Source organism: Camelus ferus, chromosome 6 (genome assembly GCF_009834535.1).
Source record: "Camelus ferus isolate YT-003-E chromosome 6, BCGSAC_Cfer_1.0, whole genome shotgun sequence".
Lineage (NCBI taxonomy): Eukaryota > Metazoa > Chordata > Mammalia > Artiodactyla > Camelidae > Camelus > Camelus ferus.
Window position 1 is genome coordinate 52158009 of NC_045701.1, and position 25312 is coordinate 52183320.

The 25312-nt window shown below is 42.8% G+C and overlaps 1 protein-coding gene across 7 annotated transcripts in view; it reads right to left on the reverse strand.

Moving 5' to 3' along the window:
• Positions 1 to 3682: 3682 nt before the first annotated feature.
• TRIM9 (tripartite motif containing 9) overlaps positions 3683 to 25312 on the reverse strand; it is a 104746-nt gene continuing 83116 nt past the window's right edge. For 2 of the 7 annotated variants that reach the window (XM_032482022.1, XM_032482021.1), the window contains exons 8-11: positions 11436 to 11459; positions 10304 to 10607; positions 7706 to 7868; positions 3683 to 5717 (exon numbers count right to left, since the gene is read on the reverse strand). In XM_032482022.1, the coding sequence (XP_032337913.1) occupies positions 5655 to 5717; positions 7706 to 7868; positions 10304 to 10607; positions 11436 to 11459 (554 nt within the window). In that variant the 3' untranslated portion in view covers positions 3683 to 5654. The other 5 variants (XM_032482025.1, XM_014566491.2, XM_032482023.1 and 2 more) reach the window with 4 other exon arrangements.

Consider the following 25312-nt stretch of genomic DNA (forward strand, 5'->3'; position numbering starts at 1 on the left):
CTGATGAACTGATGCTCCCCTTCCCCAGCATCTTATTAATTTTCCAAACGTACAGGCAATGAAAACTGTCTCTGAGCATTTGCCACCCACTCATCCCTTACCCCTGCATTCTCAACCCTGGCTGCACATTAGAATCACCTGGGAAACTTTAAAAAGCCCACATTCTCAGGCTGCATTCAAACCAATTAAATTAGTAGCATGGTATCAGTATTTTTAAGGTCCTTCTGATGATTTCAATGCGGTGAAGGTCAAGGACCATCACTTTACCAGTGGCTAGTGAGTTTCTTTTGACACATGTAAGATGTATCCTCACTACAGAGATGTTAAAGTGGGGGAGGGGGGAGTAAAAACAAACAACCCTTGGGTCTGAGAAATAAGAAAACAGAGTATTACTGTTATTGTTATTATTAGCCTAGCCTCGCGAAGATTCAGACCATGAAAAATATCATATTGAGTCAGACCCACTTTGTGGAAGAACCAATGTTCCTTTGTTGTCCTTTATAGCAAAACCTTTGAAAGTTTCTACTAGGAATGTGCCCCAGTGATTGAGTTTCCTTTAGTTCCTACCAAAGACTTGACAAGCATCTTAAGGATGAAGCCTGACACCAGAGACCTCTAAAGAAAAAAACACAACAACAAACAAACACATGTGAAATGCATCTGAATTTCCTTGTGGCTAAGTGTGCCCCAGTATCCTTGTCTCTCTTGTTCCCTTGGGGCCCCTGATGTGGCATCCTGATTGCCCCCGAACCAGCCCTCAGAGCCTCATCAGATCCACTGGGATTCTCTCTCCTCTCTCTACCCATCCCCAAGGTATGGAGAGCAGATGCTCAGATTCTTTTAATATCAAGGAAAAGTGTCCCCTCCATTTGGATGATACGACAACTGACTTACACAGAGGATATGTAACTAGGCTATGTTTTAATTCTTGGTCTTAGTTGAAATCTTGAAGACAAGGAATTTAATAAAGGCATGGAGTTTTGATTGATCCTCAGAAGTTTCTTAAGATTGACTGATTTCTTTCTGATAGATATTTGTGATTTTTTTTTTTCCTGCAGGCATAGCAGGTCTACAGACATCACGACACCTAGGTAAAGTTTGCATATTCTGCAAAGCCCATGTATTGCCAACTCCGAAACCAACCTCTTGAGAAGCTGCAATTAACCTTCATATGCTCATCATTTTAAGCCTGCCAAGCGATAAGACTGGAGATTTATTTCTTCGCATCTGACAACCACATTGCCCACCAGGCAATTAGGAAAATATATTGAGTGGAGCCATCTTCTCACAGAACATATGTGGCAAACAGCATTTACAGAAGGAACAATTAGAATCTTCATTTACTTGCTCATTATAAACCCATTACCTATTAGGCTGAAAATACAGTCCAGAAACAGAACGCAGAGTAGTTCCTATTTAATACCTCAGTCTTTTCTGAAGAGTCATGTGTTAAATGGCAGCATAACAATAAATCAATGCACTCAGTTAACCTATAGTACTAGAAATGGACTTAGACAGAATAAAGACAGGCCCAGTGAATTAAGGAAGAAAACAGATGGCTAAGATATACAGGCAGAAGTAACAAAGGAGGGTTTAAAATGTAAAAAATATAGGTTGGAGAGAAGTTTAAAAAACTCATAAGCCTTTTGCGTAAAGTAATTTACAGTGACTTAAGCCTCCTTGAAAAAGAGCAGATGAATATTTGCCTTGTCTTCTGGTTTATTAAAGTTTTAAATATTTCATGTTTAATGCCAGCATATCTGAGATGTGATATGATTAAAAAATAGAGTTTCACTTTCCAAATAGTTAACCAAGTTTTGAATAATATTTTTCAACGGTTTGGAACACTTTTCATTTCCTTTTTTGTGATTCTCTGTTCAACATTCATTGACGTCTCTATTTCTGAGTTACGTTGGAGCTGATTTTAGTGATACCAGACCTGCCGGCTCCTGCGCTCTCAGCCACCATACCTGACAGCTCACTGTCTGAGAATGCAGAGGGTAGAGGTTACTTAATAATTATATTTAACATGCTGTGGTAAAGGGGAGCAGGTAATAAATCCAAAGGACCAGGCTGATGTTTCTGGGTATTTAATTAGGTGCGTCCATTGTTCACTCTTATTCAGTGAAACCCTCAGTTCTGTGTGTAGCCGAAAAGCTGGTTCTTCAGATAAAGACACGATTTAGGTAGCCTCAGTTATGTGTGATGTACCATTGCCAAGCCTAAGGCTCCCTAAACACCAGCCTCGGTAGAAATAGCTGGCTCATATATTTGAAGAATATATGCAGATGTCTCTGGCGTGTTCATAAAAACTAAAAGGTAGTGTGATCTGAGAACTTCCTTTGTTTAACTACTGTAGTTTCTCTGACTCGTAATCAGAAATTCTGATTCAATAGCAAGGCTTCCTTTCTTATCAACGCACACATTAGAGGCAGAAAAAAAAGATCTCATTTCCAGAAAAAAGGGCGATTTCTTGCAGATCACTTAATCACTCCCGTGAGGAAATACGGGGGAACAGAAGTTCTATTAACCTCCGCACCACAGGAAGAGTGAAAAACGGCTGAAGTTTCCATTAGGTAACGGACAGAAGAAAGAAAACCTGCAGGGAGATGGCCCCCAAAGAGGAAGAAGAACAAAGAAGGGCGGGGGTGGGTGTAGGGTGCGGTTGGAGAAGCGCGCAGAGACCCGGATGGACAACCTCAGGTCCCACCCCGACATTCTCACCTGGATCGTACTGCTACCCAACCATGGGCTTTTTTACCAACACCAGCGAGTCAAAACGCTGAGACGCGAAATTTGCAGCAAGGTGAGGAGACAAGAACAAATCTCAAATCTGCCCATCCCTACCCAAGGCTGGGGTATTTACGGGCAGGGCAGTCTGAAGCGTGGAGGGCGCGGGGCACGGGGGAAAGATGACTGAAAGAAGGTACTGGTAATCGGCAGTCTGCGCAGGTGTAACCCATGACAGGCTCCGCACCTCCCAAAGGTTCCCGGGGCGGACTCTCGCGCATGCCCAGTTGAAAGGTGGGGGGCGCCAATCTCGTCTTAATCAGCTCAGCTGGAACCAGACACAGCTTGATTCCAAGTTCCTGGACAATGACGCCCACCAACATCTTACAGTTTAGGCAACGTGCTTCTTGGAGGACAAGCAAGTCTTAAAACGACCTTGATGAATGATGGCCTGGGAAATGGATTTAACTCATGGTTTCAATATGCTTTTAGGTGGTGTTTTCCTTTTAATAAAAAACAAAAGTGGTTCATTTAAAAAGGCTAATAATAATGTAAGGGCGATCAGTGACGTTGTAATTATTTAAAAACAATCGTATGCTTAGCCACTCCAAGAAGCGATGAAGGAACAAGGTTAGAAAAAGTCAGTGACACTCTCTTGAGGTACAAGCTTGTGGCTTTTTTAGGAGCAGGTTTCTTAAAGTAAGTACCCAGTATTTGGAGGCAGATCCCCAACAGCATCTAACTACTGACATTTCACACTAAGACCCAGGATTTGAGTACCACCAGGAAGCAGTGCCAGGCTCTGGAGGAGATGGGGTGAAGTGCAGGTGCTTTCCTGAGCTCTGGGTGGGGGGGGTGTCCAATGACACTTTGCTGAAGAAATACTGCTCTGACAAAAGCAAATTGTCACCCCAAATAGGCCCAGACTACACAATTCTAAAGAGACATGGGATGCTCTCTCATAAAAGTCATTTATTGGCACACCAGGAATATCCATGTTTTCTAGCACAGTAGCTGTATGCATCTATAATTGCAGTTCTGTGTAAACTACGTGTTACCGATCACTAGAAATCTAATTAGCAGGATGAATTTAATAAAGAACAAGAGTAACTATGGGTCTACAGCGGCCCAGCGATTGAGTCTCACTGGAGAGTAAATCAAATATCAAATGAGTGTTGGCCTGCAACAGAGTGTTTCTGTAGCCAAGAAAGATCAAGGTGGACACAAACAGGATAGCACCCATTCAATAAATTAGGAACACTGAACTAGAAAAACACCACGGCTCATAGAGATTATCTAAATAAAGTAAGCTCAAAAGTAAATGATGAGCTATTTACATAGATCACTTTTGCCAACACTTTAAATGGTAAGCTTTCCCACCCCATCCTACCTCTTCCCTTGTTATACTTGTTTTTTTCCTGGTGAATTTCTTGGCTCCCTGGCAAATATTTAGACAACTAATCAGAACCTCTTTCCAGGTCCTACATTTTCTAAAACTTCCTGTCAAACTAAAGGCTCTGAAGGGCAGCTTATACAAGTCTACCTCTACATGGAATAAGCTGATTCTTCTGCTATCAGTCATAGCAATGACCTACAGTTTCATTTCCTTCTAAACATTATTTGAACTGTTCCAGAAAGTCAGGCTGTGAATGGCAGCAGAGTGGATGGACTTTTCATTTGTGACAGGCACAGATAGTGAGTCTACATGGAGACAAGTGTGTTAATCCTGAGAATGTGAATGCTGTGCACTGGAACTTAAGATCCCCCAGGACAGAGAATGGGTCCTCCTCCATCTGGTCACTATTTTTTTTTTTCACATTCATTTTTTAAGGCTTAGTATCATTGCAGCATTAACAAATAAGAATGCTGACATCATTTCTACCAAAGAAGGGCTCTTGATGAATGGCAGGAGGTACCACAATTAAAATAGCACAGCTGAAAAGGCATTGAGTTGGTATGTTTCTGGTGCTATGGCCAGAATGAATAGAGTCTTAGCCTCGTTCTAGGGGATCTGAAAGATCTTGCCAATGAGCCCCTTTGGCCCTTGTTTATTTCCTTTCTAGTACGTGGAACAACTTGTAATTATTTTATTTTTGGTTTGTTCTCCTAGGACCGTATAAGCTCCAGGAGGGCAGAGGCCACACCTATGTATTTGTCACTGTGTCTCCGGTGTCAAAACAGTGCCTGGTCCATAAAAGGTTCTCAACTAAAAACTTGGATTAAATAAATGAACCAAATCATGAAGTCCCCTGGCCTCCCTGTTTGGAGACGTCCCAGTTTCATTCAGTGACTGGGGTTTCTGGCCTGTCCTAAGGACCTGGCTGCCTTATGATCCTACCCCACTGTGAGCCTTCGTGTAGCTGAGATTTTTGTGCTTCAACAGAGAGTAAAACTTTTCAGTGCTGCATTCCCTCTACCCACCTCCCAAAGATTAGCTACGCAGAGCTAACACTGCAGGAGAGGTCATGGGGCAAGAACATTCAAGGACATTCTAGACTGCCGGCTTCAAATCCAGTTCATTCTTCCCTACCACCTACCTCTCTGACAGAAGTTCAGGAAAAAAGTTATCAGGAGAATTTCCTCTCGGCAGTACCAGCTCAGTAGTCACCAGTGACATGATCAGAAAAGAAACAAAATGGAACTCACCTACATAAAAAATTAATGTAAATAAAAGCAAACTCTGGGCGTGGAAACGAAGTGACGTGGTGGGCTGTCTAGGTCCTTTGTTGGTTAGAATTACTGAACATGGAAGAGAAAGCAGGCGGCACAGCTGTGGAGAGGCCGGAGGGACAGGGGGCTGTGGGCAGCGAGGACCAGCATTTCTCTCCTCCTCCTCCCTCTCCTGCTCTGGCTCTGGCTGAATGCCTTGCCGTCGCTCCCAGGTGGAGGTCAGAACAGGCAGCTGGTGCCTCCACAGCCCATCCTTAGGCTATCGATGCTCTGCTGGAGTAGAAGTCTGGGACTGGGAGCCCGGTGTGAAGCGTGACCTGGGGGAAGAGACTGTGAGTCCTGGAGGCACTGCAGGAGCCCCCATGCCCCCCACGCCCCCTCCCCAGACACAGTGGGAATGTCCCCAACTTAAAAGAGGATCCTACTGAGTTTTCTGTAACATCTCTTCTAGTAGACGCGAAAGAGAATTCAGCCTGTGCTAAGAACCTGGCCACCATGCTGGGCTCCCACATCCCAAATAATATGGTTCTCATCCACCTGCCTCTTCTAAGGATTCTCGGGAGATTGTGTTCCTTATGACTGAAGACACGGGTACTGATTTGCAGGGAGAAAAGCCTGTTGGGCACATCACAGTGATCACTGCCAGATCCATGGATGGAGAACTGATGAGTAGAGAATGCTTCCCCTGTTTATTTGTCCACTGGCATTCCAGTTAGGATAAACCTTCCAATTTGGGATGGCACAGGTGATTGTCAGGTACGAGGAAACATGGGCCCTGATACTACTTCACTTATTTCTGTCTAACCTCATGCCCCAGTGGGTAGCTGCCTGGGCCAGGCTAGAAGCATTTCCTGCAGTGCTGTCATCTCTCCCCTTCTTGTCCCTGTCTTCCCCAGCCCAAGACCTAAAGATACTCAGAACATCCTGGAAACCCCTGAAGAGCATCAAGTACAATATTCTTGGGAAGGGGAATAGCTGAAAATGTGGAAGATTCTGCATGAGGGTTTTCTGAGACACACTGCTAGGGAAATGGATGGTTTTCTTTTTTCCAATGTAGAGGCTGAACTCTGATAGGTTAGATTTCAGCCTCCCATAAAAACCCATCTAGATGCAGGAAGAGAGAAGGGCAGAGGTCACTGGGTTGCAATCACTTTTACTGCACATACAGATAAGCAACAATGGATTTTTTTTTTTAATAGCTCTCAAGATGGTGGTTCTGAATAGGGCACAGATCACCAGCAGTGTTTTGATCCTCAAGCCCTCTCTATCATCAGACAGCCATCTGCTGAATGAGGTGCACAGCTGATAACGAGCATTCCAGCTCAAGACGGGAGTGAAAGCTCCAATCCTAGCAGCGGCTGGCGGGACGCTCCCTGCTCTTCTCTCCCACCGCTCCCCTGTCTCCCCCAGCCACAGCTTCCTGGCCCTTCCTTGCCAGAAACCGCCCTGGCTGCTCCCTCTGCCCGGAAAGCCCCACACAGCTCACTCCCTCACCTCCTTCAAGGCTCAGCTCACCTGTGACTGTAGGAAGGCCCACCTACACCGAGCACCCAGACCACCCTTCTCAGGCTGTGCTGCCCTCCCAAGCCCGGCTCTCTCGTCCCTTCTCCTCCTCTCGGTCTTCTTTCCATTGCGTATCACCTTCGAACGTACCATATAACCAATGTAGCAACTGTGCATATTATTTACTGCCTGCCTCCTATAACTAGAAAGAGAGCTCTAAGAGGGCAAGATTTTTTTCGTTTTCACTGAAAAACAACAATACTTCAAATACTTAAAATAGTGCCTCATATGTTAAAGGCACTCCAGAGATATTTGTTGAACTAATGAATGAGGAGGACCTGTTGTTTTTATTTGCAGTAAATCATAAGTAACTAACTCTCAGGCAGCGATAATGTTTTCTGTCCCAGGAGCACCTAACAGCCAACAGGAATGCAGAGAAGATGCCCCACATTTCTGAGCGTGGAGCTCACGCTGCAGCCTCACACGTGAAATGCTCAGGTGCTCACGGGCTTTGCGTCAGTCAGTCCATTTGTTGTCATGCCAGCTGGTTCAAGAGTTTCATTCCTACCGGAGATGAATCTAGGGCTCAGAGGGACGATCATCGGCAAGCCAGGCAAAGAACTAGGAGTTTCCCACGTGCTGTTCACTAGACTGTGTCCAAGTATAACGGAGTGCTTATGCTGGTTCGGAGTCCTCTCACTTGTCTCTGTCCATCCCCCCACCCCCCTTGATCTGGGCCTTCCCGGTCAGGGGCCCAGCTCACCACCAGCGGGCAGCCCTGGGAGCGGAGCCCACAGCTCACCTGCACATTCCTGTTCAGGCTGACCGCCGGGAAGAACAGCCCCTCCACGTTCTCAAACGCTATGGGGCCTTGCTGTTCATCGTTGATAAAAAATGTCAAGGTTTTTCTGTTTAAGTCGAGGAGGACCCCGATCGTGGCCCCCTTTGTGATCCCTCCCTCAGTTCTGTGGGAAAAGAAAACAGTTGGGTTTCACTTGCCTGTCGTCATTCTAGCAGCTTCCTGTTTCGTATGGTTAAACCTGTATTTCTCAACCTGTTTAAAGGTGCTGTTCCCCACCCCCACCCCAGGAGCCTTTTAAAACGTTTTTTCCCCCCAACCCCCCCTCCTCACATACATTTTAATAGCACAGATACACTGTGTATCTGTTTATGTGCTGTGTATGTATCTGGGCTTTGTATGTAAAAGCAGTAAGAGTTTTTGCTCCCCTGTGAGGTTCAGCTGTGCTGCTCTGCTGCTGCCGATGGTGAGCACCTCCATACAGGGGCTCTGCTGCTGAGCCACAGTACTAGGCCGGCAAAACGCCGAAGCCCGAGAGCAGCCAGCAGCCTTTGGGCTATCAAAGCTCTGCCCAGAGCTGGCTTGCACACTTGGCACAGACAGTGTGCATGAAACATCATTAAATCCAACGTGATTTAATTGGAAAGTCAAAGTAAAGAAGAATTGAATCTGAACCTAAAACACAGATGTGAAAAACTGGACTTGGGGCCTGATGTTATCCATTAAATAGAAAAACTCATTTCAGAAAGATGGTAATTTTGGGCATGTTGAGAAGTTGGAGGCGCTCTGTAAAATGGCAACACTGAAGGAGAGGGGTCTCCTCTCTGTAAGGTGAAATAATTAATTACACTGTACCAGTTGGAGTGATTGTCATTTGACTATAAATTGTGTCTTATTCTTCAACTGATAGTTTCACAAAAGCCATTAAGCCTGGATGATCAGATTTGTCTTTTTCCTCCTCTTTGAGATCTAGCAATACTGAACTTCATCCTCATCTCAGCAGAGCACAGAAATGTTAGTGTTGTCTTCCCCACTCACCCGCAAGCCCAGCATGTAGAATACAGAATGCACATGGGCTTTAAAGCACAGGGGTATCAACTGCATCTTGGAAACTCCCAGCTTCAACGACGACGGCACTGGTGACATGCAGCTTATACACAAGCAGACGTGTTCTGACTTAAGAAAGTGTTTCTCTGCATAGTGTGGCAGCTGTGCTATTATATTGTTCATTCCTTTTTCTTTTTCTTTTTCTTCCTAGGGATTTTTTTTTTTTTTTTGGCTGCTGGGGGAGGTTATTAGGTTTATTTATTTGTTTTTAGAGGGAGTACTGGGGATTGAACCCAGGACCTTGTGCATGCTAAGCATGTGCTCTACAACTTGAGCTATACCCTCCCAGCTTATTCATTCCTTTACTCCAAAATAGATAAGCTGAAAAGGAAAAGTATGGTACATGGGTGATGGAATCGGGAATGTAGTCACAGAGGCGTCCCCCAAATGTGAATCACTGAAGATAATGGTTTATCTACATCTAGTCGGATTTGCTATCAGGCTGAAATGGCATGTGTGTGCACTTCAAGTGATGGTTAATAACATACAACTGAATGCAGGCGTAAAGAAACTATTCGAGGGAAAAGGAAGTGGAGGCCCTGGGAGTCCTGCTCGCTCGAAAAGGAGCAATGATGAGGACACAGAAAATGTCCACTGCCCACCACTGCCCGACTTACTTTCCTAGTGATCAGACTGAATACAATTGTATTTCCGACCCCTCACCCCAAGAGATACCAATGAAAATGTATCCTGGGGAAATCTTTGACGGTAAGGTAGACCAAGGCCCATAAAGGATACTTCTCTACCTAGGAAATTTGTGAAAAATACGGATGAGGAAGAAAACACAAACCAAGTGAAAACAGAAATCTAGAGAAAACATAGTATGGGTTAAATTATAACTGCCTATATTTTGGTGGTAAAGGCAAACCTAAGGTGATTACTGTGTTCTTTTCCCAGAAAACTGGGTGCTCTGAAACCACACTATAATAAGAGAGTTCTTCAAGCATAAAACTCTCCAAATTGGCATTCACAAAATTTAGTTTAATGAATGGCTACTATTCTGAGCAGTGGCATTGATAATCATCATCATAAGAACAATGGCTTCTATTTTCAGGTGCCTCTGATGGGAGGCATTTTTGCATGTTTCATTTAATCACGGGAACATTTCTGCATGGCAAAATATGACTTTTCTAATTTGGTGGATTTGGAAACCGAGGTTCAGAAAAATGAAGTACCTTGTCCAAAAGTGCTTTTCTGGTAAGTTGTAAGTCTGGGTTTTAGAATCCTGGAATGTTTCTATGCACAGGGATTCTTATTTTCCAGCCCTGGATGGAATACAGCAAGAAAGGGGCCTAGGAAAGTACTCATGTCTCTCTCATTGTGTAAAAAAATAAAATACCAGGGTGGACTCGGCTCAGATCAGTAGAACTTTTACTTAAAGATCGCCTGCCTTACTTCCTCAATGTTGTCTATTTCACAGGTCTTTGAAGTTGGGCTGTCATTCTAGACCAGAAGCCAACGTGAAGAAGGCTCGGTTTGAGGGCTGCAGGGTACCTGTTGGTGTGCGAGTTGTTGTGCATGAACCAGCTCCGGTTATTGTCCACATACATTGCCCAAGCTTTGTCGTCCTTTCCTAACATCACATCCTTCATCACGTCCATGTGAGCCACACCGAAGGCAGGGTCAGGGTGGTTGTCATAGCGATCCACAGTGAGCTCCCAGTAGTGGACGCCCTTGGAGAAGCCGGTCTTCCCCAGCACCACCCGGTCATCGTAGCTACTGCAGGTCACAGTCAGGTTGTCATTGGAGAAGATGATGTCAGAGTGTGCAGAGCCGGGGTCGAAAGCAAACCAGGCCACTGGGAACAACAGAAGGGAGGGCGGTTACTAAGAGGGACCCGATGGGCTCAACCCCATCACTCACTCCTGGGCAGGTGAGGAGCATCTTGTTCCGTTTGCATGCTGCCATGCAGGAAGGAGGCGTCCGGGGCCAGAAAGAGCCGTGAGTGAGCAGACAGGGCGCTCGTCCTGGGAGCTGGTGCTCTCTGAGCCCAGAAGCAGACGGAGGACACACAACCGATTCAGCAGGGGTTACCTGGCTCAGACTGCACTCCCAACCAGGTGATCCGGGAGTGAAGTGGCATCGGTTTGGAAGGTGCAAGTCCCTTCACCCGGTGACTGGCAGAACAGTACACCAGAGACATAAGGGGGAGGGATGCGCTAAGATGCCTGTGTAACCCTGAGACGGGGAGGCTAGGATCTAGAGTCCTAGATGGAGGAGGGATAAAACACACTGAGTGAAACAAGGAAATCGTCCTTCGGCAGAAGTGCTCAGATCAAGTCGTTTTGAAAATGTCCTCAGTGTTAGTGAAAGCTTGAAAGCTTGAAAGCTAACAGCAACAGAAACTACTTTTCTTGAGTGATTGTGACTTGGATGTGAGACAGGTTGCTTCCTTCACACTTAAGAATGCAGTTTGCGTGTTACTCCTAAAACAAACATTTGAAACATTTTGGACATTAGGTGCAGAGAGAATGACGTCTTGGTACACAGAGCTATGCCCGAGTTCTGAAAGCCGCCTGCCAAGAATGCGCTCAGACAGACAAAATTGCTGATTTCTCAAACCTGTGAACCACCTCACATGCACTGTGGTCTTTGCTATTTGTAACAGAATAAGGTTATTCCATACCTGCCAACAGCTTTTTAATGTCAACTGTTGTCATTCCAAGTGAGGCATGGGAGAGAGAAACAGGAAGCAAAATTGACATTGATAAGAAAATATGTCTCTTTTGATAAAACAATATCAAAAAAGAGTTTAGTTTAAACCTGCAAACACTACAACCTTTGGTCTGACTAGTGCCTTTGCCCACAAGTGCTCTGCTTATAAAGAGTGCTTTGCATTGATGTACAAGAAAACTGGGGGGAAAGGTAATCTTTGAGGCATAAAATTTCAAAATCCACGTATCTTTTCCACCTTTGTAAGTACGTGAGAAATGGCTACAATGGGATTTGAATGACAATTAGACAATTTTATTGACATAGAATAAGCTGCTGCCGTTTATTTTGTGAAGGGAATGGAGCATATCGGTCACATCAGTAAAAGAGAACAATTACAATAGGTATACTTGCCTAATTGAGAGTAAGGTGCAGAGTGTGTCTCAAAATTGCATCCTATAAAGAGATACTACACATCAAAGCTATGAAACAACCAGGTTGATAAAAATAATTTGTATACACGTAAAAAGCACCAGCTGAACAGAGTCACCAGAGGCCTGATTCATGAAAAACCAAAGCCCTTTTTATGTTAGTTTACTTGGTTGGGTAAAAATTGCTTCTCTGCTCTTTCAAAATGAATGGTACATCTTTTCCCCCCACTTAATAAATTCTTCTCCAATTGTTTCTAAACTTTACTGCTTAAATTTTCATCATCTTCCAAGTTCAATCTTTTCCACTAAAGTTTCCATATTAAGAAGGCTTCCAACTGAAATGGAGAAAACACTGGATCTTGGTAACACTCCATTCTGCATCACTATGCCGTGTACTTCTAACTCTAATTATGCCAAAAGGCATTTGTTGTGACTTGGGCCCAAGTCAAATGATAATTATGTAACTAAATGTGTAATGTAATCTGTATGTTAATACATACATCTGATAATTATTAATAATGACATGAATTAAACGTAGTAAAAACAAAAATGACCTAGTCTCCATCTTAGAGTGCTTTACTACATCAGTCCTTTTCACCAAAGAAGGTGGGGGCAGTGGGTGAGGAGTGGCCTCAGGGATATGTTGGAATCACCTGTGGAATTCTCACAACCACCTTCCCCCTTCCTTAACATTTGGGAATGCCCTACCTAACCCGTGAGAAGTTTCCTCAGGTGGATGAAACAGTCTAGTCTTAAGATGTTCAAAGGTGTGTGAACTACAATTTCAAGTGGTATCAGTGACTGATCTAGGAAACATTTTTGATGAGTACTAGGGTATCCTCTAGAAAGAATCATTTATTTTTTTTCAACACTCTAAAGCCCTTATGTGCTAAATGAAGGATATTACACTGAATTAAAAGAATTTTAGAAGAATTAAGAAAGCAACTTAGAAAGGACTACTGATTGAATTAAAAACAAAATGTAAAGATTATGACCTCACTTTTGGTTACTTTATATTTCTCTGGGATGACTTCATATGCAAAAGAATAATTTTCTCCAACTCATGGCTGATATTTAGTTTCTATCAACCATCACTTCAATTCCTACTCACAGCTTGGAGCTTAGTGAGTACAGAACACATTGAGTTTCAAAACCGAATCTCATAGCTAGCTTTGGAAATCAACTTGTAGAATTTGAATAGGGCTTTTAAAATTTTTAAATGAATCATGCCTTGTGCAAGTCTTTTTCAAAACAAGTTTTTGAAATCTTTTTACACTACTTTAAACATACCATCGTACATTTAAGATTCAACAAGACAGCTAGAACAATGGCGTCAAGTACAGCCATCAAATATCCCCAAACCCACATTTCATTTAATTCTTGAGACAATATACATTACAAAGACTACAACAATATTTCAGTACATTAGACACAAGTGCAAAGAGTTCCATAACAAAGCATATTTAAAAGCCAGTAGTGCACAGAAAAACAATAAGAAACAAAAAAGCACAAAGAAAAATGTCATTTTCAAGAGAGCTTGAAGTCCCTGCATCCTTTTTGCACTGTCATGCTGTGGCCTTCTTCATTCCAGAATGTGGGATGAGCAAAAAGAATAAAATAAAAGAGAAAAGAAACCTTTGGAAATGTGAAATGTGCATCGTGTGTATCCCTGATTACAATATAGTCCTGAAGAGATCACAAAGGTCTGCGTGTTAGATGTTTTAAGATTCTATTGGCTAGACCGAGTTCACCACACAGAAACACTAGTCTAGCTTCCCTCATATGAGCCTGAAGCCCTGCCACGGCTCTCTTGGCTGTGGGTAACTTTGAGGAGGCCAGACTTTTCAGGGACTCCCATCTTTGGGCCTTAAGCTAGTTGACGGTTTCTGATTCAGCTGGTGGTGGGTCCCCTCTTTGCTTAGAAAAAAATCAGCCGTGAGACCGACTGTTGGACCATGGAGCAGAGGCTTTTGCAGAAAATACTTTCACTTTCTACTCTCCGGTTTGCCTGCTACACATGGTGCATTCTGCTGTTGGCAAGTTTTACACTTTTATTTTTTCAATAAAGATCTCTTGAGTCTATGTTTAATCAGACCACTCCAGGCTGGATGCACTGATCCAGTCTCCCAGACACAGCTGGTTTCCTGGATACAGCAGGGTTGCAAATCTCCAAACTAAGGCCACAGCCTCCACGCAGCCGGCACTGGTGCGTGCTATGCCGATGCATGTGATGACACAGCAGGTTTCCCATGGTGGTACCAGCTCGTGCAAAAAGAACGACTTCACTCAACACTTTCCAACACCATCATATACACCGACCATAGAGGTTGATCCTCACATGACAAACAAGAATGCCACAAAGCTCCATCACCCAAATGCTCCTCATCCCAGAAGCAGGCCACATACACAGAGACAGCTCATTGGCCTCTCCACGCACATGAACGGCAAGAACAAAACAGCTATTTCAGAGATGCCTTCAAGGCACAGAGATGAAGAGGAAAGGTCAGACGAGCTCAGCTCACCCGGTGCATTGAGAGACTGTAAAGAGGAATGCAAGCTCAGCTGGTGGGGTGAGGATCGGAAATCAAAGTAGGATCTCCCCGGGAAGCTGGGTTGTAGATTAAGGGTAGAGGAGAAAGGACTCATTCTACGGAGCGGCAATCTTTCCGAAGGCACTGGAAAAGGGAGTGTCTGTTCTTCTGAATCTGTGTCTAAATGTAAGATCAATGCAAACTAGAGATCAGAAATCTGCTACCTGCCCGTGCGCGGTTCCCCAAGACCTGCCTTACGAATGCTTTTTTCACAAAGCCTCATCCACCCCGCAGATGCCACAGACATGACCAAACCAGTGTGATTTGAGACTGGGAGGGAATTCTCAGCAGGTCAGAAACCAAGACCAGAGGACACTTCAAATATCTCAGACAATTGTTTTCATTTCCTCCCAGTTTTTAGTGGTAGAGAAAGTATTGGAAGGTTTCCTTTTAATTATATAGTTTCGAGTTGAATTTAGAAACCTCAGAGGTCCACTGATGACCAAGAGGTGATGAACACGCTACCCTCTTCAGCCCCCTTGGATGTTCCTACTTGTCCAATGGCATCTTACAAGGTTTCTATGTAAGAAATGATGATTTTGACCAATTCTTTGCTGTTCCGTATTTTCCCTTTTCTCTTTTAATATATATATATTTTTTCTATTTCTAAATGGACGAGAAGCTTTTTCTATACCAATACGCTTAAGACTTGCTCTTTAAATAGGAGAGGAAGATAGGGCTGAACAAATAATCGGGAAAGAGCCTTACCTTTGTCCCTGAATTAAGATCAGACTCTAGGGATATCCCTGACCACCTCTGGGTCTCTAACAATAAACAGACCGTGGGCAGTGGTGAGGTGCATTAGTGGCAAAAAATGTCTTTATTTTCAGGTAGTTAGGTCTGGCACAAAGATCACTATTATACCACAGTGAGAACGTATCAATTACTTGATCTGGTTTTAGAATTTAGAGCAATTTAGGAGTAGTTTCTCTAAATTACTAAAATTGCTCCTTTCTCATTTATGAAAGAGTAAGTTGGTTGTATGCAGTGGGGTGATCTGGTCAGAGAGATGTTTTACCAGTTAGGGCTTTCTTAGAACTCAGTTTGATAGTAATAATTTAGGAAATATAGGTGGCATGATGGTAGCACTCTATGTCGAAAACCATCGAGGAAATTTCTTCTCATTGAAAACATAATTTTGTTTTCGTGGCCAGAGCACATTCGTGGGATATTTTTCTGGTTTGAGTCTGTTAGCATGCTCCTCTGTGTTGAACACACCCTCATCCTATGAAAATGCTATTCTGTGCATGTTCAATGGAGCATGTGTGTGCAGAATAGGATTCTACTTGAGAGCTCAGAGCAAGGGTATAGGTGGGTTTCAATTTAATACTGCCAACCCAGCTCCGTTTTCATTTCTGAACTTATAACATTAAAATTAATTAGCTTTTCAGGCTTTAGACTTACCCTTGGGGGAAATGTGTGTGTGTGTGTTTGTGTGTGTGTGCACTTTTTTTTTTTAAACAGAAAAGTATAAACCAGATTTTCAGAGAATAGGAATTGCTATTTATGGAGTTAAGGCATGGTGTTCCCAATAATAATGCATTCATTTGAGTTTTCTTCTACCTAAATTTCATATGGTTTGGGTAACTTGACATGTGTGGTCATTTCTTTGTCCAGAAATGGTAAATCAAAAATGATTTCTAATTATCTCAAGGGGGAATTGGTTTTTCAGTTTAACAGAAAAATTTGAAAGACAATAAATAGCACAGCACCACAAACTGGCATGGGCTTCTTTTAGGGAGAGATGGCATTTACAATTCTATTTATGTCAGTAAAAGATTTTTATTAACAAGAATTTGCTTGGAGAGGTATTTTTCACCAGGTGATAACAATCAAGTCATTATACCGAAAATTCTGGTTGCCCTGAAAATGAAGGGAAAGGACTCTTACAGTAAAATGAATTTCAGAGTATACCATACCCTCGAGTAATCATCTGAAAACCAGTGAAGAGATGTGTACTGAATCCAGACTCGGGGAGCATATCCAGTCCCACGGTACTCACCTTTTCTAGTCTCATCATAAGGAAGAACTTAGAGTTGGTGACGGCACCTCTGTGCGGGGTAGGGGCTGAGGGCAGCTATGGTTACACAGGCGACCAGTAACTTGACACTAAATGGTTGGTTTTCCTGTTCTTTTATGTAGAGCTGTTATTTACTGATGACCCAATTTTCCTTGACCATTCTCATTCTTGAACCACGCTCTCTCTTTAGGCAAGCTTACTTAATATCCATGGTATCCAATCATTCCATCTCTGTCCCGGAGTTTTTCCCACCTATGGCCTCCCATACCCTACTACCTGGACTCTTATTCCATTTTTTCTAAGAAGCTCCTAAAAAAAAATTTACTACCTCGTCATGAAAACTGTCCAAATGAAGTTCTAGAGAACTTTCCACCAGCCAGAACCTTTGAGCCCTTCCCCATGCATGTGGTGCAAATGTTGGATCAGCTGCCTGTAGGTCATCTATGCCACGTGATATTACCTTAGGTTGCGGGAGTCTTAGAGAGAAGGCACTTATCTTGATAACATCAGAGCAGCAACCATCAAGCTGCCCCTTGAAATCCCCTGGGTTGAAGGTCTCATGGCCTCCGGCCAGGCCCCCCAGTTTACAGGTGTTCTTGTACTGGTCTGGATACACCTGTCTGGGAGCTCTGCTCCTCCACTGCAGCATTACTCTCTGGGGCCATGCAGATCACTGGGTCTTCAAATATTTGAGAGCAGTCACGGGTCCCCTTTAAACCATTCTTTCTCAGGGCTAAACAGAAACTACTTCCAAACTTTCTTCTAGGATGTGGATTTCAAATCTTCACTCTCCTCGTCATGTCCCTCTGACATGTTCAAAGACATGAACCCAAGACAGTAAGACAGTATTGGGGATAGCAGTGCCACACCCATCTTTGACCAAATCCCACAATGAACACTGGGCACACACACAGCTAGCCAAGTGTGTGTTCTGTGTTATCCCCACAGGATGAGGGACGGATGTCCATCCCGCTTCCTCACCTCTCCTTCAAAGTACAACTACTGAGATCTGGAGGATTCTCAGCCATTCATATTCTATTAGTCACAACAAAGAGGAATGAGGTTAGTGCTTTTTTTTTTTTAAGAATACATGATACAAAGCTATGTTTCAGGTCACAGCTAATATCCAGATGATTATTATTAATTTTTAATGTATAGGTCACTAGAGAAAGACAAATAGTTCCTTAAAATTTCTTATCATGTTTCATCCCAAGCAGTGATCCTGTCTGCTGAAGAGATTTGCTGAGTGAAAGCAGTTTAGCAAGAAAGAGCAATGGAAAACAGAATGCCAACTGAATGTGGGGGTGGTGACCCCGGGCAGATCAGTAATTCTGGGATGGGGATGGCGTTTATAATAGAAATGTGTCAAGACACACTTTCGCTTGACTGTGTCAATGGCCTTTGTTCTCCTCTTGCCTTTACCTGGACTGCTTTCCCTTCCCACCTGGGCTGGCTGGATTCTGAGATTAGGTCCTCTGCTTGAAAGAAGGAATCAAGAATAATCAAAGCAAAGGCTGGCTGGGGACCACACTTATTATCTACTGACTCTTGGGTTTGAGGCAAAAAAAGAATATTTTAGTAGCGTACTCCTTTTTGGCTTACTACACATTCATATTATTTGTTCACTAGCAGACATCACATTAGAACTAAGCAGCTGGGAAACACAGGGCTGGGAGGAGAGCTGACTGTAAGAAAAAGAATAATTTAAAGAAAATTCTTGTCTTACATTATTGATTGATTTTTGCACTTCGGAGGGTAGAAGTTCTTGACTGATTCCAACATGTATAGCACACTAAAGATTTCTATGGATGTGGTAGAATATTTTGGAAATGTAAGGCACAGGCGTTGAGATGTTATTTTTGGAATTCAAAGAGGAAAAGCAAGCTGACAGGAGTTCTTTATGACAATGTACACTAATCCAGCTTCCTTTGTGCCCTGGTAGAATTCTTGGTTATCTGCCTGTCTGGTAGTGAACAGCTTCATAACTGAAGGACCCTTGGATACTGGCTCAACATGATGGTTGTGTTTCAGAGCACAGTAGGGTAAGATATGCCACCAAGAGCTGCACAAGCAGTGTCAATTACAAACCAGCTGTAAAATAATTCGCTTTTGTTGGGAAGACTTTAAAAGAGATGAAGAAATGAATGAAGGGGGCTGAGTTTCCTTAAATGATCTAATAAGCATCCAAAGTCACAATTACGTCCCACTGGTACATAATTTACAGCCAAAGGTGGTATTTTAATCTTTCTTAAGTGTGGCGTTAATTGTAGTTGAGAAGCGAGAAACAAATCTGTTTTGAAAAGCTCCTTTTAAAAGAAGAAAGGGAACAGCCTCCTTCCACCCCAGGACAGTTGTACACTCTGTCACCAAGTCCTCTACCCCAATTCAGAATAATACCATGGCATTATTTATAAGGAACTATCATCAGAAGAATCGAACATTCCTATATTTCAAACAGGCAAAAAAGATTCCAAAGACTAAACTGCTCCCCAGAGTATCAACTCCAAAGACCATTCACCAGAAGTAAAAATAGGGTTTGGATCCAACCCAGTCCTCTGAAAAGACGCAGGGAATTCCCTGGGATATCATACATGTTGTCAAAATTAAAAGGAACAAAATCTCTCTTTTCTGGGCCTGAAAGCTATCATTATGCCTCTCACTTTGAATTCTGTAAAATCTACCCAAATTTGTTCAGGTATGATTTACCTACCATGAGGAATTTGTCCTGGAAATGCATATTCTTCTAACTAAATACTTTTGGGGGTGGCGCTGATGCTCCGAGTGAGGAAAGGTGAAGCAGAGGCATAGGGGGAAGTATCTCCAGGGGACCGTATACTTTCCCTTCTGTGAGCCTTTATCAACTATCCCCTATCAGCACAGAATTTTCAGTATCACAGGTGACCTCCAAGACCCATTAAAACTCTTGCAGGAAGCAGGAGGTGGCTTTGCCTGTTCATAGCATTTTCTGAAATAAAGCTTTTAGCAGTAATTCTGAAGAGAGAAGCCACAGAAGAAAACCAGGGGGTATTAACTGTAAAGAACTTAAGAGGTCATCTACTCTAAGTCTATAGTCTTAGAGACAACTCTTCACCAAAAACAAAAACAAAAACAAAACCATAAAAAACAAAACCCCCAAAGTCCAGAGAGATTAAAGGACACATCTGAGTCACACTACCAGCTGTGATGGGACAGGACAGGGGCCCAGGCAGGATCATTTCCTGGTGATTAAAATTGGGGTGTGTGTGTGTGTGACAAGGCCAATGCTGCTCTTTTGCCCCTTGGAAATGTGTAAAAGATAAGGTTTATGATCCGGGCCATGGGGCCGCTTCCGGTGGTCTCAGGGGGACCAAGGTTTGTATAGTATCATTCTCCAAATCCTGCACTGTATTGAGGATGAATCTTTCTCGTCTACATAGAGTATTTCCATGGACTGTGATGACTGGGCAAACACACATCACCCTCCCCTTTGGGATTCTGGCCACACGGGAAGGGCAGGCTGAGGTCAGATGAGATTACATCTTCTCTGGTGGTGGAGGGTTGGGGGGACACTGATGGTGTCTCAGTACATTAAAGTTTAAGAGAGCAGTACTTATCCTGGCCCCAAGTCACCATAAAATGTCTGCAAAGAGATTTTGAACAGATGTATCTGGGGTCGTTCTGGGCCTGTATTCTGCCTGCATCTCTGAATATTCTCTGGGTTATTTCCTTTGATGTGTGGGAGGAGGAGCTATCACACTGGAAAGGGTACTGTGATGCTGAGAGTCTAATGGGAGAGAAAAAGGCATTTTTAATCTTTATGAATAACACCTTCTATGTCCCTTTTTAGAAAGCAATCTCTAAGATGTAATTTCAAGAATCCCAACCCTTTTGCTATCATTAGATAAAACCATCCTGGAAAGCGCTGGGGAGATGGCTCCTGTGGACATTCAAGTAAAAGGATGCTTGAGAGCACTCTTTTTCCACTGCTCTGGGCAGCTGTGTGCAGAGAGCGCTGGAATTTTCAGCCTCATCTGCAGCCTGGTTCTCTCATTATCACTGATTGCCTCCTCCCCACTTTTCCTCATGCTTGAGATCTGGAGGGCTGAGAGAATCTATGAGTAAACAGCTCAGGGGTTTCAACCTGAGCAGCGCTTCTCATCCCAGAGCTACTTGGTGGGGTCTTTCAAGGACCTTGAAGATGTGGCTCTGACATTCCTTTTCCTTCCCAGGCAGTGAGACAGCCAAGAGCATCCACTGGTATCCAGTGGAGGGAAGCCACCCCGGAGGGCGGGGGGGACCTGAAGGAAACGGAGAGATATGCAAAAAGGACAGGAAGGACCCAAGGAGGTGCTTGGGTACTGTGCTGGAGACCAGAGCCAGCTCCACATCTCCCTCTTAAAGCAGGCACACTATTCTTTTGAACAAAACTCTTACATGACTCTTTGAAAGTATTAAAATCCTATTTCTGCCTGGGGTTTCCGGATGAACACATGAGGCAGCTACACAACACTGCTTCCACAAACTGCTGTCAGACATCCAGCAAACAGACTTAGGATAGTTTTCCCTCTTTCCTTCCTTTTTGGTTGAGTGCACACAGCACTCTTTTATGTCAGCATCATAGTGCACTGCGCCGGGCACTGGAGCTGAAAGGCCCAGGTCTGACATGTCATTTAACCTCCCTGAGGCTCAGTTTTCCCATATGCAGAGCGGGATAATGATGATGATGATGATGATACTTTCCTCTTAGAGTGTGACAGGTAGCATAATGGCCTGCCAAAAACAATGCTCCGTGTCATAAGCCCCGGAATCTGTGAATATGTCACCTAACATGGCAAAAGGGACTCTGCAGGGATGATTAAGTGAAGGATCTTGAGATGGGGAGATTATCCTGGACTATCCAGATGGACCCAAGATAGTCAATCACAAGGACTCTTGTGAAAGGGAAGCAGGAGAGTCAGAGTCAGAAAAAGGCTGGAAGATCTCACGCTGCTGATTCTGAAGATGGAAGAAGGGGCTGTGAGCCAAGGAACGCAGGTGGTTTCCAGAAGCTGGAAAAAGAAACAGAACAGATTCTCCCCTGGAACTGCCTCCAAGATATGCAGCCCAGCTACTCCTTGCTTTTAGCCCAGGGAAACCCATTTAGGATTCTGACCTCTAGAACTGTGATAAGGTGCTAAGTTAGTGTTGTTTTAAGCTGCTAAACTTGTGGTAATTTGTTAAAGGAGCAATGGGAAACTAATACACAGGGTGAATCTAGAATGTCGCAGCAACAGGACAGGGGAGCAGTTTAGACATCAGCAATGGGGACAGAGGCAGAAAGTCTACACAGTGGGCTTAGGGCAAGCAGAAAAGAATCTTTATTTTTTCCTTAGGACCTTGCAGTGAATGGGTAGTTTTAATACAATTCTACTGGATTTCAGTGTCCTACAAATATTTGCTGTCATTTTCCATGGAAGTTTTTAGTGGACAGTGAAGAAAGTTCTTAGAAGCTGGACACAATATGTAGTAGGGTTTATTATCATAGACTTGGGAGGCACTTATTTCATGTTTGATTCCATAAAGCCGTCTGACATGGACCTAATATCCCATTACTAAGGGCTCCAGACAATAAACTGACTTTTAAATGTATTAGGTGGAAATCTTTTTAAAATTCATTATATACTTTCTGACTTTCTTAATCTGAGCATATGCCACAGAATGCTCTCTTTAGATTTCTTTTTTTTTTTTCGGTTTGTTCACAGTTTTTCCAGTTACCTTCCATGCTCAAGGCTGCCAACAGCCTCCATTCACTTCTATGCCAAATTCTTCTCTCTTCTAATATGACACGTCTAGTCTGCTGTGTTCTTCGCAGATGGGTCACTGAGCTCCGTGTAAGGGAGGAAGAGAGAGCTGAGTGGCACCAAGGGCCCTGCTGTGAGGACAGCACGGGAGCGTCTAGGCCTGAACTCCTCCCCCGCAGTCACAAGTCGCTGTCGCTTACTTCTTGACTGTAAGAGGACTACCTGGATCGTGGGGTGGTTACCTTAACGCTGGAGAGGTGAGGTGGTACCATGGTTTTGAGGCACTGAGCCAGGTGCCATGAAGGTCAAGGAAGAGAAAGAGTAAAGCCTGTAAACTCTAGGGCAGGGCCATGCTGTACGCATCACAAAATCAACTCAATGGATGTTTCTGAATGAATGAGGTTTCCTTTCAAAAGTCAGCTCAAGGCACATTTTGATGTTTTTGCCTTTTGTATAGTTATTCCCTCTTTCTGGATTTTTCTCTCTCCTTCTCTCTCCTATTCTTTCACCCCTGAGAAGTCTTCCCTCCCCTTTAGATCCTGTTCATTTTCCCTGCAGTGTGTTGTAATTATCTCATGTAGCTATGAGACGTAAGAATCAGAATATTATTTCTATGAAACAATGAATTAAAAATCCCCCTTTTAGAAACATTATTTTTTTCTTTTAGAAGAGGCTGCTTGTTAGTTAAAGTTAAACTCTGAATAGTAGGATTAAGGTAATACTAAAAAAAAGGGAAGGCTCATACATTTCTGGTGTAAAATATGTCTGGAAAGCAATTTGCAAACATAGATCAAGGGCCTTAAAAATGTTCATACGCTTCAGTAATTCTACTTCTAAGCATGTGTCCAAGGAAAATAATCTTTTTACGCAAAGATCTGTATTTAAGAGTACTTTTTGCACAGAAGGTGCAACGCTCTGTGTTCTAATTCCCCTGAAGGATGAGTGAGCCGCAGCTCCACCCCTGCGGAGGAGGCTGCGTGAAGCAGTTCCTTGGCTCCCAGAGCTGAGGGCAGTCAGAGAAAGACCTGTTTTCAGCCAGGTAATAGTCTCAGTGAATTATCCAAGCACCAGGAATATTATCTTTACTCTATCTTACTGTTCTCTCCAGACTTGAGAAAAAGAAAAAAAAAAAATACACAGTCTGGTTAGATAGGGAGAAGGAAAATAGGGGAAAATAAACAGAAAGTTTTCCTGTCTTATTCTCACCCATGTCTTTTTTTTTTTTTTTTTTTTCAGGAAAACAGTCTTCTAGACACAGAATGAGCCCCAGACCTCTATGCATTAAGTAAGTCTTGTTACATAATGTTTTTTAACAAATATCCTTTTGCAGATGGTTTCAGACACTGTAACACAGCCATCACGGCTATTAAATGAATTACTTTAAAGATGCATACAACCAGGTTGTGGGCCTTATCTGAACATTTCATTAAAATTCTTCAGTGCTTACATTTATGTTTCTTCTTAAGTCGGGGTAATTTGGTTTTGATCTGCAACCGTCCTTATTCGCATGGCTGTCTCGGGTACATCCCCAAGAACTTTGATTTCAGGGAACCAGCCAAACTTGAACTCACATAATAATGCGTTTTTCTTTCCTTTTCTCTTTTGGTAACACATTCTTTATAATTTCCATTGCATTGAATTAGTATATTCATTGTTTTCCTGACTGGTTCCCTTATACAAATTACATCTTCATTATGGTCTCCTTTCCTTTTCTCACAGCATTTATCATAATTTGTGAAGATGTTATATTTGTGTGTCTATTTCTTTCAGGCCTGTCTCTGTTCTTAGACTGTAAGCACCACAACAGCTGGGTGACCTCTGCTCAACACTCTATACCCACCGCACAGCACACAGCAGGCACTTACCAAACACTCCCAGGTAAACAGACAAATAAACAAATTTGTTTTCAGAAAAAACAGTCAGAATTCACAACAATGTGGACTTTTGCTCTCTCCTGCATGATGTTACTTTTAGGTCAGCAGAAGGTTTTGTGATAGTCCAAAGAGTACAAGTGGTAAGTGATTTAAGCCTTGGGCTAAAAGCATGTAAATACACGTTAGACTTGCTATCACATACAAAATCATACCCTTCTGTGATACAGGCTTTTGATATTGCAACGTGGAAACGGGTTAACTCTTGCTAAAAGAACATAAAATATTTTGTTAAAGTAGAAAGCCAAAACAAAGCATTCCATCACCCTCCCCCTACAGCAGCAAAGAAAAAAATCTCCAAAGCAAAACTTTCCAGGAATGGTAGGAAATAAGATGAATAAAGTATAAGTTCCATTAATGTACCAAAATTCTGTTAATGCCATTTGTCTCACTGATTTCTAAAAAAACAAAAAAAGAGGTATAGTTCTTTAGTTCTTATAAGCTTTCTCTATTGTTACAGATTCATGAAATCTTTTTGTTCTAATAAGCTATTTATTATATTTTTTCTTGCTGTCTAAATCTTGTCTCACTGTTGGAATGAATTAGAATAAGGGAGAAACAAATAGAACAAACCAAAGTTATGGAGAAAGTATGTGTGTGAACTTTATTTCATCACGAGAAAATCACTTCTGTGCAGTAACAGAGAATACTGATATCTACACGATGATAGGGTTTTCTTTGTATTTAGATACATACCTTATATTTGTACACAATATATAAAATTCATGGAGGAAATTAATTTCTACAGTACAGTCTCTTTGTTGGAAGAGGACTTGTTCCATTAGTTTCTTTTAGAAAATGACCCCCAGTTCTGTGACTGTGGTACCAAGGATCGTAGTTCCAATCCTGTAATTTATTAGACACCATACTCTTATGAACATTAATCGAAACTTAGAAACTACATCCTCCTGCAGGATGAAAAGAGAGACATCAGTGCTCAGGCCGCTATGCTAACAACTGATTTTAGCAGAATAGTATGAGTTCCATGATGCATTATGAATAGAAATAGTTTTCCCGTAGGTCTGGTGACACAGAGTAAATAACAACATTGCTGCAAATTGTCTCCCTGCTCTGACGGCATGCACTTCACTCTTCAATCAAACCGCCTTGTACACACAC